At 36.2% G+C, this 27,558-nt stretch overlaps 2 protein-coding genes across 4 annotated transcripts in view; one reads left to right on the top strand and one right to left on the bottom strand.

Moving 5' to 3' along the window:
* Cfap97 (cilia and flagella associated protein 97) overlaps window positions 1-21,374 on the bottom strand; it is a 41,399-nt gene extending 20,025 nt beyond the window's left edge. Inside the window, exons 1-4 of one of the 3 annotated variants that reach the window (XM_071610492.1) lie at window positions 21,252-21,374; window positions 20,199-20,314; window positions 11,882-12,933; window positions 4,873-5,141 (exon numbers count right to left, since the gene is read on the bottom strand). In XM_071610492.1, the coding sequence (XP_071466593.1) occupies window positions 4,873-5,141; window positions 11,882-12,917 (1,305 nt within the window). In that variant the 5' untranslated portion in view covers window positions 12,918-12,933; window positions 20,199-20,314; window positions 21,252-21,374. Of the gene's footprint in view, window positions 1-4,872; window positions 5,142-11,881; window positions 12,934-14,849; window positions 15,092-20,198; window positions 20,315-21,251 lie in introns of those variants that run through there. The other 2 variants (XM_027927233.2, XM_071610493.1) reach the window with 2 other exon arrangements.
* A 43-nt stretch (window positions 21,375-21,417) lies between these two features.
* Snx25 (sorting nexin 25) overlaps window positions 21,418-27,558 on the top strand; it is a 123,217-nt gene continuing 117,076 nt past the window's right edge. Inside the window, exon 1 of the mRNA XM_071610491.1 lies at window positions 21,418-21,627. Within this exon, the coding sequence (XP_071466592.1) occupies window positions 21,589-21,627 (39 nt within the window). The 5' untranslated portion in view covers window positions 21,418-21,588. The remainder of the gene's footprint in view (window positions 21,628-27,558) is intronic.

Here is a 27,558-nt window from a genome sequence, read left to right as displayed (position 1 = left end):
ACAGACCAATATCAATTGAGGAAATAGAAGAAACCATCAAAAGACTACCAACTAAGAAAAGCCCAGGACCGGATGGGTATACAGCAGAGTTTTACAAAACCTTTAAAGAGGAACTAATACCAATACTTTTCAAGCTACTTCGGGAAATAGAAAAAGAGGGAGAACTTCCAAATTCATTCTACGAGGCCAACATCACCCTGATACCTAAACCAGACAAAGACACTTCAAAGAAAGAAAACTACAGACCAATATCTCTAATGAACCTAGATGCAAAAATCCTCAATAAAATTCTGGCCACTCGGATACAAAGGCACATCAAAAAAATTGTGCACCATGATCAAGTAGGATTCATCCCTGGGATGCAAGGCTGGTTCAATATAAGGAAATCAATAAATGTTATTCACCACATCAATAGACTTAAAAATAAGAACCATATGATCATCTCGATAGATGCGCAAAAAGCATTCGACAAAGTACAGCATCCCTTTATGTTCAAAACTCTAGAAAAACTAGGGATAACAGGAACATACCTCAATATTGTAAAAGCAATCTATGCTAAGCCTCAGGCTAGCATCATTCTGAATGGAGAAAAATTGAAGGCATTCCCTCTAAAATCTGGAACAAGACAGGGATGCCCTCTCTCACCACTTCTGTTCAACATAGTTCTCGAAACACTGGCCAGAGCAATTAGACAGACGAAAGAAATTAAAGGCATCAAAATAGGAAAAGAAGAACTTAAATTATCACTATTTGCAGATGACATGATTCTATACCTAGCAGACCCAAAAGGGTCTACAAAGAAACTATTAGAGCTAATAAATGAATTCAGCAAAGTGGCAGGATATAAAATCAACACGCATAAATCAAAGGCATTCCTGTATATCAGCGACAAATCCTCTGAAATGGAAATGAGGACAACCACTCCATTCACAATATCTTCAAAAAAAATAAAATACTTGGGAATCAACCTAACAAAAGAGGTGAAAGACTTATACAATGAAAACTACAGAACCCTAAAGAGAGAAATAGAAGAAGATCTTAGAAGATGGAAAAATATACCCTGTTCATGGATAGGCAGAACTAACATCATCAAAATGGCGATATTACCAAAAGTTCTCTATAGGTTTAATGCAATGCCAATCAAAATCCCAACGGCATTTCTTGTAGAAATAGAGAAAGCAATCATGAAATTCATATGGAAAAATAAAAGACCCAGAATAGCAAAAACAATGCTAAGCAGGAAGTGTGAATCAGGCGGTATAGCGATACCAGACTTCAAACTATATTACAGAGCAATAGTAACAAAAACAGCATGGTACTGGTACCAAAACAGGCGGGTGGACCAATGGTAGAGAATAGAGGACACAGAAACCAATCCACAAAACTACAACTATCTTATATTTGATAAAGGGTCTAAAAGCATGCAATGGAGGAAGGATAGCATCTTCAACAAATGGTGCTGGGAAAACTGGAAATCCATATGCAACAAAATGAAACTGAATCCCTTTCTCTCGCCATGCACAAAAGTTAATTCCAAATGGATCAAGGAGCTTGATATCAAATCAGAGACGCGCCGTCTGATAGAAGAAAAAGTTGGCTACGATCTACAGTCGGTGGGGTCGGGCTCCAAATTCCTCAATAGGACACCCATAGCACAAAAGTTAATAACTAGAATCAACAAATGGGACTTACTCAAACTAAAAAGTTTTTTCTCAGCAAAAGATACAATAAGAGAGGTAAATAGAGAGCCTACATCCTGGGAACAAATCTTTACTCCTCACACTTCAGATAGAGCCCTAATATCCAGAGTATACAAAGAGCTCAAAAAATTAGACAATAAGAGAACAAACAACCCAATCAACAAATGGGCCAAGGACCTGAACAGACACTTCTCAGAGGAGGACATACAGTCAATCAACAAGTACATGAAAAAATGCTCACCATCTCTAGCAGTCAGAGAAATGCAAATCAAAACCACCCTAAGATACCATCTCACTCCAGTTAGATTGGCAGCCATTATGAAGTCAAACAACAACAAGTGCTGGCGAGGATGTGGGGAAAAGGGTACACTTGTACATTGCTGGTGGGACTGCAAATTGGTGCAGCCAATTTGGAAAGCAGTATGGAGATTTCTTGGAAAGCTGGGAATGGAGCCACCATTTGACCCAGCTATTCCCCTTCTCGGTCTATTCCCTAAAGACCTAAAAAGAGCATGCTACAGGGACACTGCTACATCGATGTTCATAGCAGCACAATTCACAATAGCTAGACTGTGGAACCAACCTAGATGCCCTTCAATGGATGAATGGATAAAAAAAATGTGGCATTTATACACAATGGAGTATTACTCTGCATTAAAAAATGACAAAATCATAGAATTTACAGGGAAATGGATGGCATTAGAGCAGATTATGCTAAGTGAAGCTAGCCAATCCCTAAAAAACAAATGTCAAATGTCTTCTTTGATATAAGGAGAGTAGCTAAGAACAGAGTAGGGTCGAAGAGCATGAGAAGAAGATTAACATTAAACAGGGATGAGAGGTGGGAGGGAAAGGGAGAGAGAAGGGAAAATGCATGGAAATGGAAGGAGACCCTCAGAGGTATACGAAAGTACATACAAGAGGAAGTGAGGGGAAGGGGAAAAATAATACAAGGGGGACAAACGAATGTCAGTAAAGGGGGCAGAGAGAGAAGAGGGGAGGGGAGGGGAGGGGAGGGGAGGGGAGGGGGGATAGTAGAGGATAGGAAAGACAGCAGAATACAACAGACACTAGTATGGCAATATGTAAATCAATGGATGTGTAACTGATGTGATTCTGCAATCTGTATATGGGGTAAAAATGGGAGCTCATAACCCACTTGAATCAAATTGTGAAATATGATATATCAAGAACTATGTAATGTTTTGAACAGCCAACAATAAAAAATTAAAAAAAAAAAAAAAAAAGCTGAATATAGAATTATGTCAGGAGCTGCTCTAGAAATACACACCCCTAAGTCCTGAGCAAGAGAACAATTATCGCACCCTGCAATAAGTTGGGCTTTACCACCACTTGGAAAATGAGGAGTGGCTCCAAGAGTAGGTGTTATCTAGTGGGGTTGAGTTACACTCACCTGTTTCTTTGTAATCCTACCCCTTGCCTTTTTTCAGATAGAATGTTCTAAGAAATGGCATCCCCCAATAAAAGCCAACTCTGGAACATGCACTCCCTCTCTCTTGTCTATCTCTCCTGATTTTCTCTTGCCCCCCCCTTGTGGGAGCCTGAAGCCAGAGCTGGGGAAGCCATCCTGAAGTTTATAAAAAGGTATTCCATGTCTGTGTGGTATATTGTGTTACGCCAAGTTTATAAGAGTGACTTTGGTTCAAGTTGCCCGCACTAGACGGGGACAGCAGAATTATTGCATATGACCCATCAATTCTACTCTTAGATATATACCCAAAGGAACTTAGAATAGATACTTATATGTTAATTATAGCATTATTCACAATAGCCATGAAACCATCTAAGTGTCCATCAACAGATGAATGGGTAATCAAAATATGGTATATACCTATGACAGAATATTATTCAGCCATAAAAAGGAATAAAGTTATGATACGTGCTACAACATGGATGGACACTGAAAACATTATACTAAGTAAAATAAACTCAACACAAAGGAATAAATATTGTATGATTCTACTTACTTACATGAAATATTTAAAATTGCTAAATTTATGGGACTGGAGTTGTGGCTCAGTGGTAGAGCACTCGCCAGGCACATGCGGGGCCCTGGGTTTGATCCTCAGCACCACATAAAAATAAACGAAATAGAGGTATTGTGTCCAACTACAGCTAAAAAATAAATATTAAAAATTGCTAAATTTATAGAGACAGAAGGTAGATTAGAGGTTTTCAGAAGATGGGCTGTTTAATAGATATGGTGTTTCTATATGGATTAACGGTGAAGGTTTAGAAATAATGGTGATGGCTGAAAAACATTATTGTTGTACTTAATGCTACTGAACTGTACACTTAAAAATAATTAAAATGGCAAATTTTGTTTGCCATTTAGGTAAGCCAGATTTGAATCTAGGTTGTACCAGGTATTATTATCTGTTTGATGTTGAGCAATTCCCTGTGTCTCACTCAGTGTCTTATTTTTCCCCCACACAACAAGAATTAACTGTAAAAAAAAAAAAGTTAACTATATCATAAGGTTGAGGATTAAATGACCTAATATTTATAAATAGGCATCATGTAACGGCATATTAAATAAAACAGGCTTCAGAGCTAAGTAGCTAAGTGGAAGAGTAAAAACAATACTTAAGTGTTCAGTAAGAGTTCAGCAAACATCAGCAATTACTATGAACTGAATTATATGAAGAAAATGACAGGCTGATAGTGTTATAAATATATGAGTATTTTCAGTAGTCCATATACATGCACACCTATGTTCTTTTAGAATACCAAAGTGTAACTATATGATTTGCAATAATCAATGTTTCACATAATTAAATTTAATCTATACCAGGCATATTTATCCTGTATAATAAATGATATATAAATTTATTTCAGCTTTCCAGGATATAATAAAGTGAAACCAATATAGTTAATGACTGAATACTTAACAGAAAATACACTATATCTGATCTTTGAATACTATTTCCTGCTTTTCTGTAGTGATCTAGGCAAATAATGAAACTTTCAGGATAAAAAATATATACCATAGCTTCCAAATTCATAGCTCATAATTTATTTCATACCACATATATCTACACCTGCTTTTATGTAATTAAATTTGAAAATTTGGTTATATTTAGGTGGGAAGTTGTACTCATAAATCTGTCTAAATGCATTTTCTTTGCTTAAAAAGATTTCAGTTACTTACCAAATTTTCTCTTTCAATCCTTTGTTGTTCCTTCTGTCTATTGAGAGCACTATGATATAACTTAGGGGGATGACCAATTGATCTTCTGGGAATTGCACTTTTGCTTCCGGGCTTCTCAGCCTGCCTTGACAGTTCTTTTAAAAGCCTCTGATTTTCCCGATCAATTTTTCGCACCTCTTCTCTTGTGAAAGAGTAGTTTTTTCTAGGTACTACTGAAGGCTGATCAAAGTGATGTTTTTGAGGTACCTTTTTATCTAACTGCAGAAAAGCTACAGAAATGAACAAAAAAAGGCAAAATAGTTAATAAAGTAGCTATAATGGTAATAGGCTTTGACCTTTAAAAATATAAATCATTAATTCATGAAAACATGTAGATGACTTCTCAGACTGCAGCTGTATAGAAACAAAATTTAGAGGTAACTTATAATTTTACACTGAGTTCTTTGGCCATAAAAGTTACACACAAAACAACACAAATACATATACATGGTAATGGTTTATAGGATGTATCATTTATGGAAAGTGCTTTCTTCATATTTATTTATGTTTCCCTATGGCAGTTTAATAGTTGCTGAGTTCATAAACCTTTGGGTTGAGTGCACAAATATAACAATTTCTTAGCTGTGGCTTTTGTTAGTTGGAGCACATACTTGAAAAAAATGTCCTGAGCAAAGACTGAGGGAAACAATGTCAAAAACAAACTCAGAATATTCTGAAACTATCACTGTAACCTGAAAATACTGTACTACAAAATATTTATGGATCTTAGTATTGTCATTAAAATAAATACTTATGTAAAGAACATCTCATCCATTATCAAACATAAGCCAAAATGATATATAAAAAGTGCTTTTAACTAAGAAAATATATTCTATGATTATCAAATAAACTTTTATCAACATTCTTAAGTTTTTAAAATTTGCATAACATAAAATGTCACTAGACACAATTATTAACTGCTTGTAAAAAGCTAAAAATATGGAGCTTGCTGAATGTTTCCAGTTTACTATGTATTAAAATGGTAATATTCTGTATTGGATTAATAGACAGGAATATTTGTCTTTGTTTTTTATTATAATATTTTTAAAAAATAACCATTATTTGTTTTTACTTGACTATTTTTGTTATTTCTTTTTCATGACTGGCATTGTACTATTAAAGTTCAGTGCTAAAAGGTAAAAGGTATTTTTACTCCCTATTAAAAAATGAGCATGGTGCAGAAAAGTTAAATCACTTAGGCAAAGTCACAAAAACAGTAATTCTATCTCCATTCCTAGGTTTAAATCTTAAAAGAGAAGACCATGAAATAGTATAGAAAATTTCAAAACAATGATTAGGGCTGGTAATGTAGCTCCGTGGTAGTACACTTGCCTGGCACGCAATGAGGCCCTGGGTTGGATCCCCAATACCTCCAAAAACAAAAAAAAAATCCCAGTGGCTTCCTGAGAGGAAAAATAAGGAAATTAATGGTTGGTAATTTGTTGAAAACCACAGCAATTGGCAAAACCTGAATGAGAACACATTTAGAAAGATATAAATGTGCTTTACATTTTAAATTATCTTGCTTCTAAGAAATACCTATCTTATAGAATTCAAAAGGTTTCTAGATTAATTTAGCTACATATAGAACTCATTAAGATTAAATTCTAAAAGAAATTAAAGCTATATTTCCTAATTACCAAAAAAGTTTTTAAAAATAAAGAAGGCAATAAGTGGAAAAAAAATTTAAAGCTATTTAATCTAATTCAGTTTTTTAAAAAACAGCATTCTAGCTCTTCCAGATGGAAAACTATATGAAGTGCTTATATACTGACAGCAGGTATTACTACAATATTTTTCTAAAGTAGCTATATGCTTTACTGTATATTTTAGTATAATGTTGTATGCTTCTCATGCTTTGAAACCTCAAATACAGATCCACTCTTTTTCCAATTAAGATCTAAAAAATGTTTTAATATGATTAAACTTTCAGGGATACAGATATATTTACATAAGTATGTATATTTAAACTTATATATTTAAAAATACTGTTTTTCTCTAATTTTCCTTAGTAAAATAATTCTAAACTCTTCACATGAATTTCAACCATCATCACTAGAGTCACTTCTGGAGTTACCTGACATCATTTACTAGAGTATCAGATTTACTTTCATCTAAGCTATTTGAGTCAGACAGCTTTTTAAAATTTTATATGTGATGCTATAATTGGACATTTTATTCTAAAAATAAGTTTTTATTCATATATTAGTTCTTTTTAAATATTCATCCTGTAGTAATATTCATGATCTCTATTAAAAAAAGAGAATTTCCTTTTAAAATTGATGTTTAAAAGATTATTTTTAAAAAAATCTAACACATATTTAACAAAGGCCATGATTTAAGGAATATAATTTACTAAACTGGCCTTCTTTATTAATTACTAGATAGGTGAAAAATTCTTGACATTCTTCACATCATTTCTTCTAAATATGGGCAGGCTTGTAACTGCTCTAATCAATAGGGGTACAGCCAAAATGATTTTCAACTTTCAAGTCTGGGTGATAAAAGGAGATGCAGTCCATTCCCTCACATGTTTGCTAAAATGTGTGCTTGGCTCCCTGGGCCATCCGATATGTCTGATTGCCTTGATGCTGCCATTGTATAAGGAAGCCAAATCACATAAAGAGGCCACGTGTAGGCACTTTGTAATCCTAGTCTGAGTTATCCAAAGCTGCTGCTTTACACAACCAAGTTTTGTGGTGCTCTTGTTAACAAGCAACAGTAATACAAAATCTGGTACCAGGAAGCCAAGGGCTATTACGACAAAACCTAAAATACATGGCACTAGCTTTGTGTCAAGTAGAGCTGTAAAGACCTGGAATGAATTGTTGAAGTCTGAGAGACGCAATGGCAGATTGTTTAGCAATACTGTTGGCTATGGAGTTATGGAAAATGGAAAAAATTTCTTCTGCACTGATGGATTTTGCTAAGCAGATCTCCAAGCAGAATGCTCAAAGTACATTCTGGTTTATTTTATTTTTTATGTTATTTTTTAGTTGTAGTTGGACACAATACCTTTATTTCAATGTGGCGCTGAAGATTGAACCCAGGGCCTCATGCGTGCTATGCAAGTGCTCTACCACTGAGCCACAACCCCAGCCCCCATTCTGGTTTATTTATCCACAATAAGAATCCATAGGATATACAAAGATAAGCTTTAAAAAAAAAACTGGTCAGTTTTTATGCAAATTATAAAAGAGCCAAGACTTACAGGATTCAGAATAAAACCACTTCTCATCTGTCATCTCTCCCAGAAAGATTCTCAAAGTATTCGAAGACCTGTAGCTGAGGAATCTCAGTAGTACTTGGACTTGTTGTAGGTAAAAGATTTAGAAACTCTGGGGTATATTTGGACAGGAATATATTTTCACATATGGAAGGAACATAAATAAATGTGTGGCTAGAAATCTCAGAGATTTTCTCAATTATTTGACATTCCTCCCATTAAGAGGAAGGGTCTATGTCTGTCCACTTTAAATCTAGAAGAGTTTCTGGCCATTTCAACCAACAGAGTATCAAAGAAATGATGCTATGTGACTTCAGAGATTAGGTCATAAAAAGTAATGAGATTTCTGTCTTGTTTCCTGGGTACATTTGTGCTTGGAACCTTGTTCAGTTACCAGCAGTCCCAGTTTTCTGGTGGTCCCAAGCCTAGGCACCTGATATGTGAGTAAATAAGCACTCAGATTATAGTCCACAGTCATTGGGTTGCCTCTAGTTTTAAGTGTCTCTATCCTTTAAGAGACAGGGAATTTATGATGTAGCAATAGTAACTGATGATTTTTATCACTTTAAAAAAAATTGTGTGACAAAATGCCTGTGAGACAAGTGTAGTCCACAAGCAGTTAATTATTTTATATGTTCTAATTGATTAAACAGTGTTCCTTGGGGGTTGAGACTTCACTGATTTTATTGTTTTCAAACTTTTTGGTGTATTTACTAACATAAAACACCCTCCTTTGTCCCTTTTAGTATTTTGCATATCTTGAATTCCATTTTGTATACTAATAGGATTGATACTTCTATTTTCTCATTTTAAAAGGAGATAAACGTAGCACCTCTTTTTCAAACCTTTACTTTCATTCTCCCTAAACTATTTTAAATATCTTTTTAGGTTGGATTTTTCCCCTCCCAAATCAATAGGTATTTATTAAACAACTAGAGTTAGCATAACAGAAATGGTATCAAAAGGGCTTGTTTACTTCTAAAATTTTAAGACCCTTTCTGCCTATTAAAAGATTTAAGCAGCTCAAGGTCAAAGATCTAATTCTAGCCTGGCACAATGGTGGTGGTACACAACTGTAATCCCAGCTACTTGGGCAGTCAGGCAGGAGGACCCCAAGTTCAAGGCAACTTATGGAGACCCTGTCTCAAAATTTAAAAAAGGAATAAAGCTCTGGGACTGTACCTCAGTGGTTGAGCACTTGCCTAGCATGTATAAAGTTCTGTGTTGATCCCCAGTACTGGAAAAAAAAAAAAATCTCATTCCAAACACAAACTTTTTGAGACTTACATAGCAAAGGCAGGTTTAGGGTGGGGATGGAAAAATCCCCCAAGTCAGCCTTTCAAAAAAGGAAGCTGAATATTCAGAATTTCTACTGACATTTCAAGGTCTACTTTGAAGTCATATATCTAACAGTGCCAGTCTACACTGATTTTCCCTCCTAATATTTCTCACAGAACCCCAGAACTCTAAATTTAGAATGAAACCTACCAAACTACATAGACTACCCTATCCTACAAATGAAGAATCTGGGGTTCAGAACAGTAATTGGTTTATATATTTATATTTATATATTTATAATATATATATATTATAGACATGTTGATAACCCAAAGAAGCCTGATTTTCTGATTCTATGTACAGAATTTTCTCCACCTTGCTATAAAAGTACCCAATTCAACACTGTTTCATTATTCCATGGTCTTTATGGGATATTTGGTTTTATATCCTTTAATTAGTGTTTGTTTTACTTACTATTTGGAATCTGAATTTATATTTAATAAATAAAATTTATTTTAAACTAATACATGTGAACAATGTTAGCTAGGCATTCCTCACTTTTTTAATTCTTGCTCAATTTCTGTTATAAAAACTTGTAAAACTTTTTACTCAAAATTCACTACTGGAATCAATAAACTGTTTTAATGCATCTCTGTATTTAAGCCAGTAAAAATGTTTAAATTGAAAGTGTAGAGCTTATGCTGCTCAACTATTTTGATAGGATTGTATGTTGTGCTAAAAATTTTTAAAAATGTGTTATACATTATCACTTCATTTTCCCCATATTAAGTGGATTTATCTTCCAAGAAAGTGAAAAACACTGTAAAAAAATTATGTGAGCCAAAGAGGCCTAGAAAATCCTATTAGTAGAAGTTTAAAAGTGATAAAAAGTGTATTGCGTGAGATAAGTGCAGAAAAGTCATGAGCCTGGATGTGCCTCCATCTACCATGACCGTGGTTTAATTATATGGGGAAAAGAAAAAAAATTATGAAAATATTCTTGGATCTACAAAGTGTCACTGTGAACTGGAACATGAATAATGATTTTGAAAATCTTAAGACTTACCTTGCAATGGACTGATATTCATAATTAGTGTTTAAAATGCTGTATTGTAAAGAATCCTTGGTGGATTGTCATATTATGAATTCCAACAACAAATGTACCAATTGGCAAAATGCCACCTTTGTTCCAGTGCCTTAAAAAGCCCTGAGCACCACTAACTGACAAGTCTGTTAAGAGCGGAGATTTTTACTGTGCAGCAAGCAGTATGAATGAAACTTGCTGCTACATTTCAGCTCAGCCTCTATGTTGAAAAGTTTCTATGGTATTTTGATTTAATTATAATTGAGAAAACTTCAGAAATTTAGGATGGGATCATTATTTTTTCCATTTAGAACTTTTATATAGGTTCACTATATCCAGAAATGGGTTAGAAAAGAATAGTTAAGAGATGGCTGTATTTATCTTATTTCATTTTATCTTTTAATATATTTTAGTTGTCAATGGATCTTTTATTTTATTTATTTATTTATTTATTTATATGTGGTGCTGAGGATCAAACCCAGGGCCTCACACATGCCAGGCAAGCACTCTACCACCGAGCCATCCCTCCAGCCCCCCTGTATTTATTTCTAAACAGAACCAAACAGTAGTGTCATGATATCCACAGGATGGTACTCGGATCAGCAGAATTAGTATTACCATTAGGCACTGGTTAGAAATGTAGCTTTGGCTCTACCTTAGTTTTACTGAACAAAAATCTGCATTTTAACAAGATCCCAGGGTGGCCTATATACTATTAAAGTTTGGAAGCTTGTGTAGACAAAGATGATTGCCCAATTAACATAAATTCCTACTTTTCCCTTAATAGATGCTGGCTTCCCCACAACTTCCACCTCTAACTCCAGGGCGAGTCTGATTGGCCAGGGATAATCGCACTTCCTTTGCCAATTACTGGTTCAGGAACAGGAGTGTAAGCTAATTAAGCTAATTCTAGCTGATGAGACTTAAATGGAAGTGGCCTGGAGATTATTTTTTTAAAGTTTCCTCCATTCCAAGAAAGTGAAAGGAAGAGATAATTTCTCTTTCTCTGGACAATGTCAGAGAATTCTGTGTGCAGATGAATACTGAAAACTGCTTCAGATTATCTCCTAGAAGCCCAAGAATGAAGATACTATCAGGGCTGGAGGAAGAAAATGGTAGGCATTTTGAGTTTGTAAGGCACTAAAATAAAGTTAGTGTGAAGCTTCTACTCTTAGCTCATTACCTTTGCAATGTTTCTTTTCTGATAACACAAATAATATTCTAGATATTTTCATGATGGTATATTTGGTAGAGTTACTCATGTATCAATCATTTCAAACAACAGAAGATATCTAGTCAAAAAATCAGTGTAAATTCACAGCATTCAATATTAATAATAATTAATATTTAATGTACAAATTTTAAAGAGCAAAGAAAATTACCTTTTAAGAGATGATTCAGATCCATTGTGTCATGTAAGACTTTCTGTTTATATCTATGATCTAAATCAGAATCTGGTGAATTTGGGGTGAGATTAGGTCCACATTTTTCTTTCCCTTTCCTGGCTGTTTTCAAATGTTTTGAATCATTTTTTAAAACCTCAACATCTTCATATACCTCTTGACTCACATTTTCTTGCCTTTTAACTTTTATTTTTTGGTCATTTGATGCACCCAATTCAAAAGACTGAATAGGGCTAATATCTGGAGTTGATAAAGGAGTTACATCTGTCACAGTATCTTCAGATTCCTCTGGGGAGTCATCAATTTTTGGCTTAGTACTTGAATAGGGTTGTGTTCCTGCTGATTTTATTCTTGACTTATATTTCTGTTTTGGTGATAAGAGGGTTACACCAGATACAGGTTTCCTTGATGATGGATGCGAATGAGATTTACAGATATCTGATTCTTCATCTGAACAGTCTGTACCTGAACTTGAAGATGAGGAAGACAAAGAAGAGGAAGAGGAACTAACTTTGGAATACTTTTTGCTCATGCTTTTTTTGAAGTTATTAGATGCTTTAGCTGACCTAGACTTTACATGATGTTTTTTCCCATCATCACTGCTTTCTTCTCCATCAGTATAGTAATCATCTTCACCTTCTTTTACAATTTTGGGAATTCTACTTGGAATGGGCAAGTGTATTTTATAACCTGTTGCAGCATCATACAATTTTTTTGATCCTGAAGAAGTGGTCAATGAAGAACTGGTTTGCAAAATATCATTCTTTACAAGATGTTCGTCTGAAAGAAGTTTTGCTTTTCTTTCATTTCCCTTCTCAGTAAGATAACATTTGTTTGTTTGTATTCCAAATTTTAAGTTTATATTTCCTGTACTCTTATCTATTCTCTCTTTAGGATCATAATTTTGCTTGTCCACAACTAAGTTACTTTCACATTTCTTTGCTGCTTCTTCAAAATCACTGTCAAAGAAAGAATGGTCTACTTCACCTTCTGATATATCTTCAAACCGATCCATGATGGCAAAAATATATCTGAAAAAAAAGTAAAGTGTAACACATCAGACTAAACTTCCAAATATATATATATTTAATTTTATACAGTTGTTCTAGTCAGCTTTTTCATTGCAGTGACTAAAGGACCTAACAAGAACAATTTTAAAGAGGAAATGTTTATTCAAGGTCTCAGTTTCTGAGGTCTCAGTCCCTTCTTACTGAGGAATAAAAACATTAAAGGCACTCATACAAAGCTGACCAAGTAACTTGGAAGCTATGACATAATCACACGTAGAAGATGACAAGGGGAGAACATATCTGTCTCTGTTAAAGAGGGTTTGATATAAGAGATATTTCATAGTAGACAGTCAATGACTGTCTAAGAGAAAATTCAAGGCACATTATTTAGACACATGAAGTTAAATATTTAAAGAAATTGATTAAAATGTTCAACATAATTGCCTCCACCATAGGTCAGGTACCACTGTTTTTTGTTAGAAATCTTAAATTACTGTATAATATAACTATATTATACATATTATATTATATATATATGTACTACAATGATTCAAAATATCTTATTATTTTATACAATTGAAATGAAACTGGAAATGTCATTATAAAGTCATGGCCTTTAAAAAGTATTTATCTCTGTAATTAACAGTGGTCTAAGCAGCAGTGTCATATTATCTTTTACTGATAATTCATTTTGATATTTAGTATTACTCTCTACTAAAAAATAAACAGGATTCTCTGGAAGGCAGCTGATTTTGTTGTTGGAGATTAAAAAAAACCCAAAAAACAAAAAAACCAAAAACAGCATCTTATGCAGTATCTTAACATGGCCAGAAAGCATAATATTCAAATATGCCTTTGAGTAGTAGCAATGAAACAAAGGATCCAGTTTAAAGTTCTAAATTGTATAAACTAGACAATTTAGAACTATAAAACAAAAAATATTATGTAAAAATTTTTAAAATTTGTGGAAAGTCATGAGTTCATAATGATCAAAAGGAATAACATTCATTATATTAAAGAAAAGGCACAAAAGGATTCTCAATAACATGTAGCCAATAATGCAATTACTTACTTATCATTATAACTGTAGTCTTTCATTAAGTGACCTTATAATATAAGAGAGGCTATAAAAACAAGTATAGACATAATTTAGAAATAAATCAAACTTCTATTAACAATAATGTAGACAAAGTATGGTGATGCACACCTGTAAACCCAGTAACTCCAGAGATTGAAGCAGGAAGATCACAAGTTTGAGACCAGTCTCAACAATTTAATGAAATTTTGTCTCAAAATATAAAAAAGGGCTGGGGATGGTAGAGCACTCCTGGGTTAAACTCTATCAACACCATCACCACTAATAATAATAATAAGATAATAGGTTAAGTGTGTGTGGTAGTATTTAACCACTGAATAACTTTGTTTGTCTTTAAGTGTTTGAAGACTTCAAGATATTCTCATTACTTATAAAACTTTGTCAATTATCATTATTTTGTGTATAGGCATAGTGTTGAGGGTCCTAGCCTTTAGACTTTAAAAATTTAACTATAATCCACTTTTAAATGCTTAACAGAATCAATTTAGTAAGTCTGGATTTTGAAGTTTTATAAACAAAGTCTCAGTGCTTAGGAAGATTTACTTAGATTTGTAAGTATATCTTGATGTGTGCTTGGGATACTAAAGAAAATTAAACATAATAAAAAATTATGGTGGTAAGCAATTTTGCAAATGGTGTATAATGTTCAGGGAAAATATACAAAAGCTATTTATAATCAAAATATAAGTGAGTTTTAAAATTTTAACCCCAAACTAGATTTAAACAGAAACATGTTTAAGTACATATTAACATTTAAAAAATAAGATTATAAAATTTATTTCTAATAAGCATTAAAATATAAGATGTACTGTTTTCTACCACAGATTAATGTCCTCATTACATTTTGAAGTTCAAATTGACAGAGACGATTCTGAAGGTACAGCTCAATGGTAGAGCGCTTGCCTAATCTTCACCAGGCCTGGGTTCAATTTCCACCACTGCAAAAAATAAACAAACAAACTACAAGCCAAAACAACAGAGGGAAGCTTTCCTCCCAAGCCCCCAAAAGAAAGATATCTAGTGAGGTTTTAGGCATTATATTTATCCACATAGATATCAAAGTCTATTCTATAAAATCTCAAATTTGTCTTTTAGGGTATGTCACAATTAGTTTTCAGATCTATGAAAAATCCATATACTCTTTGAAATCAGTTACTTCATTTCTGGAAATTTATCTTAAGAATGTAATATTAAAAATAACTATCACTTGTGATACTTGAAAAACTTGTATAGAGAAAAACTATGATTCCATCAAAATAATAATTAAGATCAGAAGTAAGCAAATTATTGTCCAGGACCAAATGTGGCTTACCATCTTTTTTTTTTTTAATTTTCCTTTTTAATTTTTTTTTAAAATTTTTTATTTGTTTTAATTAGTTACATCTGTTTTTGTAAATAAAGTTTTACTGGAATACAGTCCCATTCATGCGTTTTGGTATTGTCTCTGACAGGTTTCATACTATAATTGCAGAGCTGAGTAGTTGAGACACAAGCCCTATAACCCACAAAAATCAAAACATTTACTACCTGGCCCTTTACTGAAAAAGTTTATGAACTATCAGCATGGAAAAATATAGAATACATACAGAATACTTGTCATTTATACTGGATTAATAATACAATTTATACATTTAAATAAAAACTAGGAGATAAAAACAAATCAAGAGTTGATCTGTTAAAATAAAAATCACAATACTACTGCATATTTTTATATTTCTGTCACTACACTAAATAGTGTTTGTGTAATAAATGATGAGTGAGAGTTTGCTCAGTGTTTGAAAAGAAATGAACTGAGACATACTGAGGCTTAAAACTTGGTTCTGACACTTTTGTATAATTTTGAGCAAATGTATAAAGATATTTGTCATAACAATTGTAATAGCAATGAGTTAGAATCAATGTCAATGTCTCTGCTAAGAGGAAATGGATAAATAAAATGTTGTACAAGCATTTGTAAATTGAGATCCTACAAAAATATTGTTGATTAAAAAAGCAGAATTAAGTGATCAACAATAAAAGTATGTAAAGCTTACCAAACAATGCTATATTCTCATTGACACAGACATAAAAAAATGTTACATAGTGCGAACTGGAAAGACATACAATAAAAATCCAAGAATATAAACTTATGAGGGGAAGGGAGGATTGAGGCTTGTGTAGGGCTGTGTCAGTATTGGCTATCACAAATCCTAAAGAATATGACTGACAATTATGATTGACTATTAACAATCTAATTCTCTCTACCCAAGGTCAAAAAGAATAGAGATATCATACTTAAGCATAAGGAGAGAGCAATCCTACTAAGTCATAATACAATTGTAAGTACATAATACAATAAATAAACTACAAGCCAAAACAAAAGAGGGAAGCTTTTTCTAAATGGTTTGCCTACACTTATTAATAGATATGTGACTATCTCACTGGGCACAATGGCCTATAATCCCATTGGCTCAGGAGGCTGAAGCAGGAGGATGGTAAGTTCAAAGCCAGCCTCAACAAAAGCAGGGCATTAAGCAACTCAGTGAGACCCTGTTTCTAAATAAAATACAAAATAGGGCTGGGGATTTGGCTGAGTGCTTGAATGCCTGAGTTTAATCCCTGGTACCCAACCTTCCAAAACAGACAAGTGACTATCTCAATGAATGTTTCTGCTTGACTCTACTGGGAAATATAAAAAGCTTGATACAAAAGCTTAATTTTTCCTAGTCATTGATCCCCCCCATTCCTAGTTGCTTTTAAAAACATATTGTTCAGATCATTCCAACCCATATTCCTCAGAAAAACTTTCTAAATTTTAAAGAAATAAAATTATAAAGCATAAACATGTATCACTTGTATTAGTGCTATATGATATTCTATTACTAATAGCTATATGTAGTGTTTACTATATACAAGCAATGCAACTTTAAGAGGTTTTATTATTCCCATTTACAATGAGGAAACTGAAGCAGAGCAAGAATTTGTCCAAAGTCACACAGCTAGTAAGGAGCATAGCCAAGATTGTAAAGCAGGAATTTTTTAAAGATCATGTTATTTTTTTAATATCTTTTATTTCTTTTTATTTATTTTTATGTGCTGAGGATCGAACCCAGGGCCTCACACATGTGAGGCAAGAGGCTCTACTACTGAGCCACAACCTCAGCCCCCAAGATCATGTTATTATCTACTGTTTTGTTCTGTTTCTTAGGACCATTGTTTGCTTCTATTATGTGAGAGTGGGCAACATTACAAGCCCCAGACTTTCCAACTTAATTTAAAGTCATTCTCCCATCCCAATTTGAGCTGTGACCAAAACCCCCTTTCCAAAGAGAAGAAAATGCATTCCAAAAATATTTCCAGCAAAGAGTGCTAATTCTGGAAGTCACTAATCTTAAAACATTCTTAGAATGCCTCTTTTGGGTGTACAAAATAATAGAAGAATTTGTTACCAATCCCTGATAACTTTAAAGGATACCTATATAAAGTTTTTTTATGATGGTTTATGGCACATAGTAAATGTTGGGACTGATACTCTTCCTAACCCCTACCTGACAGCTCCCCAACAGTCCTGAAACTATTTTTACCTTCCCCTGTACTCCATGGCTACTTTTCATTCTTTTAAAAAACTGGTGTATTATAGTTGTATATATTGATGGAATTTACTGTTACATATTTCTACATGCACAAAATATAACAACATAATTTGGTCAATATCATTCCCCAGCATTAGCACCCCCCCCTTCCCTTGGTTCTTTTTCCTCTACTGATCTCCTTTTGATTTTAAGGATATCCACCCGCCATCTTTGTTTTCCTTTTTACTCTCTAGTTTCCACATGAGACAAAATATCCATTCTGAGTTTGACATAAATGAAATAATGCACTTAACATAACGGTCTCTAGTTTCATCCATTTCCTGCAAAGGGCCCATGGGCTAATTTTAGGTATTAGTTTGACTGGATTAAGGAATGAATAGAGAACTACTAGTAAAGCTCCCTACTAATCACCACCCTTACATTAAGAATGAAGAAACTAAGGCTTGGCAAATACAAGTGACTTGAGTAATTTAAATTTAACTTAAGAATAAAACATTTTAAATTTCAGGTTTTTGGAAAAGGGATGCCTAACCTGTAATAACTTAAATACAATGATGTAGGAAGGTGAAGAAGGAAGATGTGCAGAGGACCTCAGTTTAAAAAGTTTCAGGGTCAATTAAAAAAAAGAGTTGGAAATCACCCAGCAGCAAACTATGACTTGACAACCAAAAAAAAAAAAAGTATGTTCTTAAATCATACAGGTAAAGCAGCAAACAGCCTAAAAGGTTTTTATGATGGTGTATGGCATATGGTAAATGTTGGGGTTCACATTCTTCCTAAGCCCCTACCCTGACAAGATTTTTACCTGCCCCTGTACCCCATAGCTAATATCAGGTGCATTATATTTTGCTTGGTCAAATAACTTCTTGAATGAAGCATTTAATTCTATGATAAATGGTAAAGAGTCTAAAATCTAAATCGTGATTAGAACAATGACGAAGGGAGATGGCACCGCAACATACACCTGTAATCCCAGCGACTCAGGAGGTTGAGGTAGGAGGATAGCAAGTTTGAGGCTAGCTTCAGTAACTAGCAAGATCACACCTCAAAATAAAAAGGGCTGGAAATGTAGCTCAGTGGTAAAGAACCCCTAGTTTCAAGCCTCAGTATCCCCGCCCCCCCCCCCCCAAAAAAAAAAGAATGATTAAGGGAAAGCTGATACTTTCATTTCAGGACTGTGATATTAAAAAAGATTTGTAGTTCCAGAGGTAGAACTTAAATCAACAGATGACATACACAACGAAGCTGTTCTGAGCTTAGTATAAGAACTGCTCAAAAATAGAATGAGTACTTTCTTCAATTATGAATCCTGAGTCATTAAAAAGACTGGATGACCACTTGCTGGGATGCTGCAAAGACAATGAACATGTAGGGAGAACAGTATCTTTCCCAACTTCAAACTAGTTCTAAATCCCAAAGTCTCTCCACAGCCAATGGACTACAGATACACCTTTGATATCTCTGTCACATAGCCAACAGTTTCCTATCTGGCTTGTGAAGGGTCTCAGAATATACCACCCCAAAACATGCCTTTAGCATAAGGATCATTTTGAGGTAAAGACAACAGAGAATTTAACAGATGTAGAAACAACTCCCAGAACTTCCCTTATCTGACTAAAATCAGAAACTTTCATATAATGAGGACAGCCATAAAATTCCCCTCTCCCAAGAAAGGTATTTGACCATGAAAAAGAAAGATGGCACTGAGAGGGACCTGCACACATAGATCCTGCTAGATAGAGTCCTTATCTTTCATTCATTCTCCCTTATAGTCCCTAGAGACCTATAAAACCTTTTTCTTTGTCATTGTGTTTCCACAATGTATTGTTCTTTGTTAAGAATGGTACATATACTCTTAAACCTATCCACTTCTTCAGGTCTTCTTTTCTAGAAAAGTCCTGTGTCATGACAAAAATTAGTGTCAAATACAATTTGGTAGCTTTTCTCCTGTTGATCTGTCTTGTCAACTTAATTTCCAGAGCTACAGCTGCAGAATCTAAGAGACTAGAGGAAGAGATCCCCCCACATCCCCAATCTCCTACTTTGTCCCCTTACCAGACTGGTTAGAGCTGGCATGCTTATAGTCCCAGCTACTATAGAAGGCTAGGATTGGACTTGAGTCCTGGAGTTACACACCAGCCTTGAAACACAGACCATCTCCATTAAAAAAAAAAAAAAAAAAAAAAAAATCTATTCCCTTACCAGATTGGAAGCTTCTGATGTCTTGCTCATCTTTACATTCCCATTCCCAATGTCTAAGGAGGACCTAACAAATATGAGTCATTTAAAGAATGTTTCTCCATGAAGGAGTTTGGAGTTAAGATACTTAAGATTGAGCTGTGATTCTTCTGCTCTTTGCTAGCCATAGCAGGCAGAAAAAAGTTTTCAACCTAGCTTCCTGCACTTTCCTTCACTCCCTCCAGATACATAAATCAGAACTATCCCATCTGCATTTCCAGTAACACAGTCCCCAACAGTTTTATAAGTCATCTGCTTTCCTAAATGGTCACAGTTCATGAGGGAATTTTTTTTTTTTTTTGGGTTTACATTCTTACATTCAGATCCATAATATCTAACAGAGTTATAGGAAGAATTTAAACACTCATCATTTAACTTACTTTATAGGAAAATTTATCCAACAGTCTGATCCACGAAGTGATTCTTTTGCTAATGTTTACTTCACAGTTAACAGGATCCACAGTCAGGCAGGTGGTGCATGCCTATAATAAGGAGGCTGAGGCAGGAGGACTGCCAAGTTGGGGGCCTCAGCAACTCAGCAAATGCCTCAGCAATCTAGCGAAACTCTAAGCAACTCAGCCTTGTCTCAAAATAAATAAAATAAAATAAAAGGGCTGGGGATGTAGTTCTGCAGTACAGCACCAAATGGTGCCTTCATAAAGTAGTTTAGATTCTCTTTATAAGATATCGGGAAAAGGGTAAAATATGTAATAGTTTATCACAAAATACTAATAACCCTTTGTTACTCAAGACAGGATTTTGCCAAAGCTGCCTGGGAGTCACTGGGACCCTCACAATTTGCAAAGCTCATGCGGAGCTACCAACAGAAATACTGGTGCTTTGACAACACATCAGGAAACACATACACACACAAATATGGTATTATTTAAATGTCATTTTGTTCATGTGACATTACATTCTTGTAGCTATGTAACAGGGCCCAAGAACATACCCAATACACAAAAATCGTCACGACCCCTTGTCAAAGAGGTGGCCGAAGACAGTCTCAGGTCTTAGGGTTCAGATTCAAGTACGTGGAGATGGGCAGCAGCGGTCAGAGCCCAAGTACCGGTCGCAACCACATTCCAATTCAGAGACGACCAAGACCCGAGCCACCTCGAACGCATCTTGAGGGTAGGACCGCCGTTCCCACCAGGGCGGGTAGGGGTGCGCACGGTCCCACCGACACAGGCTTGGGAGCCTTTGTTGTGGTTACACCCGCCGCTCCGGGGGCTGGCCAAGCCGAGGTGCGGAGCAGAGGGCCTGGGGGCTCCGGCGGGCCCGCCTTCCAACCTCCCGCCTAGGCTTGCAGGCACCCACCCGAGTGCTCGCCGCCGCCTGGGCGCTGGAGACGGGAAACGGATCCCGAACCGCGGGGAAGGTGGCGGGCGCGCCCCGGGGAGCGACAAAAGGGGAGCTCGCGCTATGCTCACCTGGGAGCCGCCGCTATTACAGTCTCTCACGCGGCGCCGGGGCGCTCGCGGCCTCACTCGCTCACTGGAATTTATGCATGCACGCACGCGCTAGCGCGCTCCTGCGGCCCCTGCTTGCGGCCCCGTCGGCGCGCGCTTCCGGAACGGGAGGGAGCGGAAGGAGAAAGGGGGACCGGGAGGGAGCCGCGGGTCTGCGAAAGGTAGCGGAGTCCGACGCGCTGTACTGCGCGGCACCTCGCGGAGGCGTCACAGAACGCGGCGGAGGGTCCGCGGTGCGCCCGGGTCTCGCGAGGGGAAAAGAAATCCTTCCAGGCCTCTGCTGCCCAGGGGATCCTAGATGTGTTACTTCCTCCACCCACGTTTTAACGCAGAGCGGGTAGGTCACGTTGTCGGGGATAATTTAACAGCAAAAGCTGTTTTGGTCATCTTGTAATTCTGTACCAAAAAGACGAGAATAAAAACGGAGGACCACGGTTTCTCTGACGTATTTTGTAACAGTAAATGGTTCTGTGCACCAATGGCTGGTAACACATTGAAAGTCCACTTCCTCCTGGTAAAGGAAGTATAGTTAAAACAATCTGAAAAGAAAAGTCGTCTCTGCAAAATATATGAAATGCCTTAATTTCTCGTTGAACTCTAAGGCACATGATAGGTATGGTGAAATAATGGCACCCATAATATGCCCACCTCCTAATGCCTAGAACCTGTAAGTAAATGGGGATTTTGCTGATGTGATTAAGGATCAAAATGGAACTACAAACCTAGATTATCTATCTAATGGGCCCAGAGTAAATCCAAGGACCCTCACAAGAGGGGAGGCAGGAGCTGTGGAAGAGACCTTGAGCAGACCAACTAAAAAAACAAAGGAGGAAATGGATGCCCACCTGAAGAAGGAATGCATACCGTATTGCTGATACCTTGATTTTAACTTCTGACCTCCAGAACCATAATCCAATAAATTTGTGTTGTTTTACTCTAAGTTTGGAGTAATTTGTTACAACAACAAGAAGACTCTAAACAGTAGATATTTAAAAAATATTTACATGAAAGTTCAATGGAAGGAAATACATATTTAACCATATCCTCCTGAATCCAAGAATGAAACACTTGATGTTAAAGCTAAACACAGAAGAACAAGTATAATTCTGTTTGTATGAGGAAGTCATATTCATAGACAGAAAGCAGAATAATAGTCCTTAGGGTTTCTGGGGAGAAGGGAATAGGAAGTTGATGTATTTGGGTTGTTAAAAAAGTTCTGAGCGGGGCTGGTGGTGCACACCTGTAATCACAGTGGCTGGGGAGGCTAAGGCAGTAGGATCCCAAGTTCAAAGCCAGCTTCAGCAACAGCCAGGCGCTGAACAACTCAGTGAGACCCTGTCTCTAAAATACAAAACAGGGCTGGGGATGTGGCTCAGTGGTTGAAAGCCCCTGAGTTTAATCCCTGGTACTAAAAAAAGAAAATTCTGGGCTGGGACTGTGGCTCAGCGGTAGAGTGCCCGGGTTCCATTCTCTGCACCACATAAAAATAAAGGTATTGTGTCCATCTACACCTAAAAAGTAAATATTTAAAAAAAAAATTCGGGAGAATGGAAAATGGTATAGTTGCATAACAACATGAATAAGTGTTCAATTATACATTAAAAATTATTAAAATGGTAAATTTTATGTTTTGTATATTTTACCACAATAAAAAAAAACACATTTTAAAGTTTTATACCTTAAAGTATTTTTGACTCTCTTTTGGGGCTTTGAGTTTGTAAATTTTGTCTTGTTTCTGTTGTCTTAGGCATTCAGGCTACTATAACAAAATTCCATAGACATGGTGACTTGTGTACAACTAACATTTCTTACAGTTCAGGAGACTAGGAAGTTCAAGACCAGAGCAGACTAGGTGTCTAGTGAGAGCTTATTTCCTGGTTCAGAGATGGCTCCTTTGTAGGTCTTCACATGTTATAAGGGACTGGGCAGCTCTTTCAGGCCTCTTTTTTTTTTAATATTTATTTTTTAGTGTAGTTGGACACAACAGCTTTATTTTTATGTGGTGCTGAGGATTGAACCTAGGGCCTACGGACATACTAGGCTAGCGCTCTACCACTGAACCACAACTCCAGCCCCTTTCAGGCCTCTTTTATAAGGATACTAATCCCATTTATGCAAGCTGTGCCCTCAAGACCTAATCACTTCCCAGAACCCTACTTCCTAATATCAACACATTGGTGACTAGGGCTCAACATACGAATTTTGAGGAAACATTCAAACCATAATATTAATTGTGCACTGCCTACTTTATATTTTTCTCTGCTCATGACAAGTGTAGTAAAATATAGATCAGTTCAAAATTTATTAGCTGTTAGCATTCTCTAGAGGAACAGAATCAGCAGGGTGTGTGTGTGTGTGTGATTATAAAAAGGGATTTATTAGATTGGCTTACAAATCAGAATCTAGTCCAACAGTGTCCTTATGCGCACCAGAGAGCTGGAGAAAGCAGTAGTAGCTTTGTCCAAGAAGCTATAGCCTCAGTCTGAAACCAAAGGCCTGGGAACTCACCTGTAAAATTGCTGGCCAGAATTCCTCTTGAAAGAATGAAGAACTGGAGTCTAGTTTCCTCGGGCAATGGCAGTAGCAAAGAATGCACCCTCTTAAGAAGAATCAAGCTTACAATTGCTACATTTGAACTGGCAGCCTGTTGGACAATGCTGCCTACATTCAGGGAGGATCTTCCCTCAATTTGCCGTCCCTCATGCCAAACATCTCTGGAAACACCCTCATACACACTCCCAGAATTCTCTTAATCTTAGGCATCTTTCAGTCTGTTCCAGTTGACAATCCAGATCATCACATTAGCTCAGTGCTTTCTGGAGACGTATCAAGTAGTCACAATTTATTTTCTTTATAATTTGCTGATCACTAATATTGATGTCAAAATCTAGGTGAGTTTACAATTTTTTTGTTTTGTAATTTGAAAACATTGGAGTAAAATAAAACTAAATTATATGGTTAGCATCTTTATTACCAGACTCCTAACAGGCAAACATAAATAGTTGTTTACTGTCTCCTGTGACCTTATCCTCATCCTTTCCTTGTTTCCTAAGTAGATGGGAACAGATTATGAAGATTATCAACTTCAGGTACAAGAAATGTAAACTTTTATGTATTTACAGTGGTAAATCACTAGATGTTACTGACTTGGGGTGAGCAAACAAGTGATCCACCAGAAACTAATAAAATGTATTTTGTCAATTGGTGATGGTTGTCATTAAAGTAATAGAAAAACTGAATTACGCTCCCTTACATTTAAACTCACATGTAGCCTGTTCCCTTATTTACTCCTTAATGGGCCATGTGATTTGCTTTGGCCAAGGGGACATTGGCAAACAACACAACAGCTTAAAAGTACTTGCATATTTCATCCCTGAGGATGTCATGTGAAGAAGCCCATACTAACATCTTGGGGGATAAGAACACAGGCTGCAAAGACAAGTCACCTCAGCAGAGGTTCTACAGACCAAGCAGCCTCTAGGCTATGTACCAACAGGGTGCAGCTTTATTTTTTTATTTGGATACTGGCAATTGAACCCAGGAATATTTTCACCACTGAGCTACATCCCCACTCCTTTTTTTTTTTGGACGATACTGGGGATTGAACTCAGGACCTTGCACATGCTAGATACGTGCTTGGCCACTGAGTTACATGCCTCACCACCAGTCCTTTTTTTAATTAGTTTGAAAGGTTCTCATTAAATTGCTGAGGGTCTCACCAAGTTGCATATGCTGGCCTTGAACTTGCAACCCTCCTGCTTCAGCCTCCAGAATTGCTGGGATTATGGGTATGTGTCACCATACCTGGCTAGTTACAGCTTTATCAGTGACCCTGGACAAGAAGAGGAGAATTGCCCAGCTGACCTAACTGACATTGCTGGTCCATAAAATCATACAATGACTTTTATACAGGGTATGTATTATGCAATTGTAGATAATTGACATGCAGTGTTTACTACAGTTTGAATCTGGAATATCCCCAAAGGCCCATGTGTTAAAGGCTTGTCACCAGTGTGGCATTATTGGGAGGTGGTGGAATCTTAGAGGCAGTGAGCCTAGTGGAAAGAAGTTAGGCCATTTGGCGGGGGGGTGGGGGGGAGTACCTTAAAAGTGATATTGGAATGCCAATATCTTCCTTTCTTTTGGTTACTGAGCATCATGAATCAGGAAGCTTTTCTCTGCCACATACTTCCTACTATGATGTTCTGCCTTTCCACAGCCTAAGAGCAAGGGGCCAAGTAACCAGACTAAAATAAACAGAAAGTTGACTTAACACTCTATTTCCTCAAATTTTAGATCAACATCTAGATAAGTCAAAAATATCCTTTTTTTGTGAACTACCCTTATTCTCTGTCTGAATATCAGCTGATTTCATTTTCAATACTCTTTGTGATTTTGTTTCTCTTTAGGGATTAACATAAAGACATTTCTGCCTAAAAGTTTACCAGTATGGATACTTCTACTAATATGGAAACTCACATATACTAATATGGAAACTCACTAAAATTATATGTGTGTGCATACACACACACACACAAATATATATATTTTAAAGTTACTTTCAGAGATTCAGTTTCCTATAAGCAATACTGCAGTATGTTTCCTTCCAGGTTTAGCAGTCTACTATTTGCGTTTATTGCATTTTGTGATTTTTCACTTTCCCTTTTTAAAGTCTGACAATAAATTTCTTCTCATATATTTTCCACAAATCACAATTTTTTTGAGGTTATAAGAAAAACATTAACTGACTTGTTATGGTCTTACAGTAAATTGGTGGAAGAAACTAGAATCTATATAGGTCTCTGAACTTGCATCAATGTCTTTATTCACAATTTCCCTAAAAGTGGCCAAGGACAAACATTGTGGTTTTCTCTCCAATCCTGTGACTACCTCTAAGGTGAGCCAAGGGACTTAAGGAGAAACAAACCAATAGGGAAGGTAAAGATGCATCACACATTTAGATAAAAACCAGGTGTTATCTACCTGCTTACACAGTCTAGCATTTAAAAATTGTCAAATTTTCACTTATTAATTTTATCCTTAGGCGTTAAGGCACATGCCATTCCCATCTTAGATAAGAGACAGTTAAGGCAGCCTTATGGAGCATTCAGTAGGCTTGTCAGAATTCACCAGCAATAAGGAATACAAACAAGGCAACCCTACTTATCCATTATAACCCTTAGAACTCAACACTGACTACTGGGAAGGAATACCTAGATGCTAATTTAAAACCTAATTTAGTGGGGCACAGTGGTGCACACCTTTAATCTCAGCAACTGAGAAGAGGATCTCAAGTTCAAAAGCCAGCCTCAGCAACTTAGAAAAGGCCCTAAGCAACTTAGTAAGACTCTGTCTCAAAATAAAAAATATAAAGGGCTGGGGATGTGGCTCAGTGATTAAGCACCCATGGGTTCAATCTCTAGTACTAAACCAAACCAACAAAAAAACCCTGGTTTTAGGACCTCATTTCCCTCAGTACCTTCTGATCCTAGGTATTTTCTTATGCTCTCTTATTATGGACTGATTATGAAGTGTCCCCACAGAAAGTGATGTAGCAATTTTTAGAGGTGAAATGATTAGATTGAGAAATATGACCTAATCAGTGGATTTGTCCATTCAAATGATTACTCCATCAAATGGATTAATCCTTCAAATGGATTAAGAGGTGGTAACTGTAGGTAGGTGGGACAGCTAGAGGAACTGGGTCACTGGGGGAGTTCCCTTGGGGATTATATATCTTGTCCCTGGCTCCTCTCTCTGCTTTCTTGGCTGCCATGAGCTGAGCAGTGTTCCTCTACCACACTCTTCTACCATAATGTTTTGACTCATCTCAGGCCTAGAGTAATGGAGTTGACTAACCATGGACTGAACAAATGAACCAAAATAAATTGTTCTTATCAGGTATTTTGGTCACAGTAATGAAAAGCTGACTAACACACCCCTTATCTTGCCTTACCTCTCAGTGTTCTTCAAACCTTGTACCAGGGTAGAGGTCTATCTACTATCTGCTAAGTATAAGTGCTGACTTAGCAGCAATATAGAATGTGTCTTGAGGCCATTTCCTGATTGTGGGTTTACATTGCTCCAGTTCTGCCTTACTCTTGGGGAAAATGTACTGATGTATTAGAAAGCTCATTATGAGTTACTACCTGGGATATCAGTAAATGTCAGCCAGTTTCCCCTTTACTGATTGATTCAAATTATAATCCCTTGGCTCTTGTCAAGGGTAGCTAAAGTGGTGCTTATTTTCACAAAATAACACAACTAA

The sequence above is a fragment of the Marmota flaviventris genome, chromosome 3 (assembly GCF_047511675.1).
Source record: "Marmota flaviventris isolate mMarFla1 chromosome 3, mMarFla1.hap1, whole genome shotgun sequence".
In the NCBI taxonomy this organism is placed as follows: domain Eukaryota; kingdom Metazoa; phylum Chordata; class Mammalia; order Rodentia; family Sciuridae; genus Marmota; species Marmota flaviventris.
The sequence above is the reverse complement of the archived record's forward strand: the minus strand, read 5'-3'. Positions and strand labels throughout refer to the sequence as shown.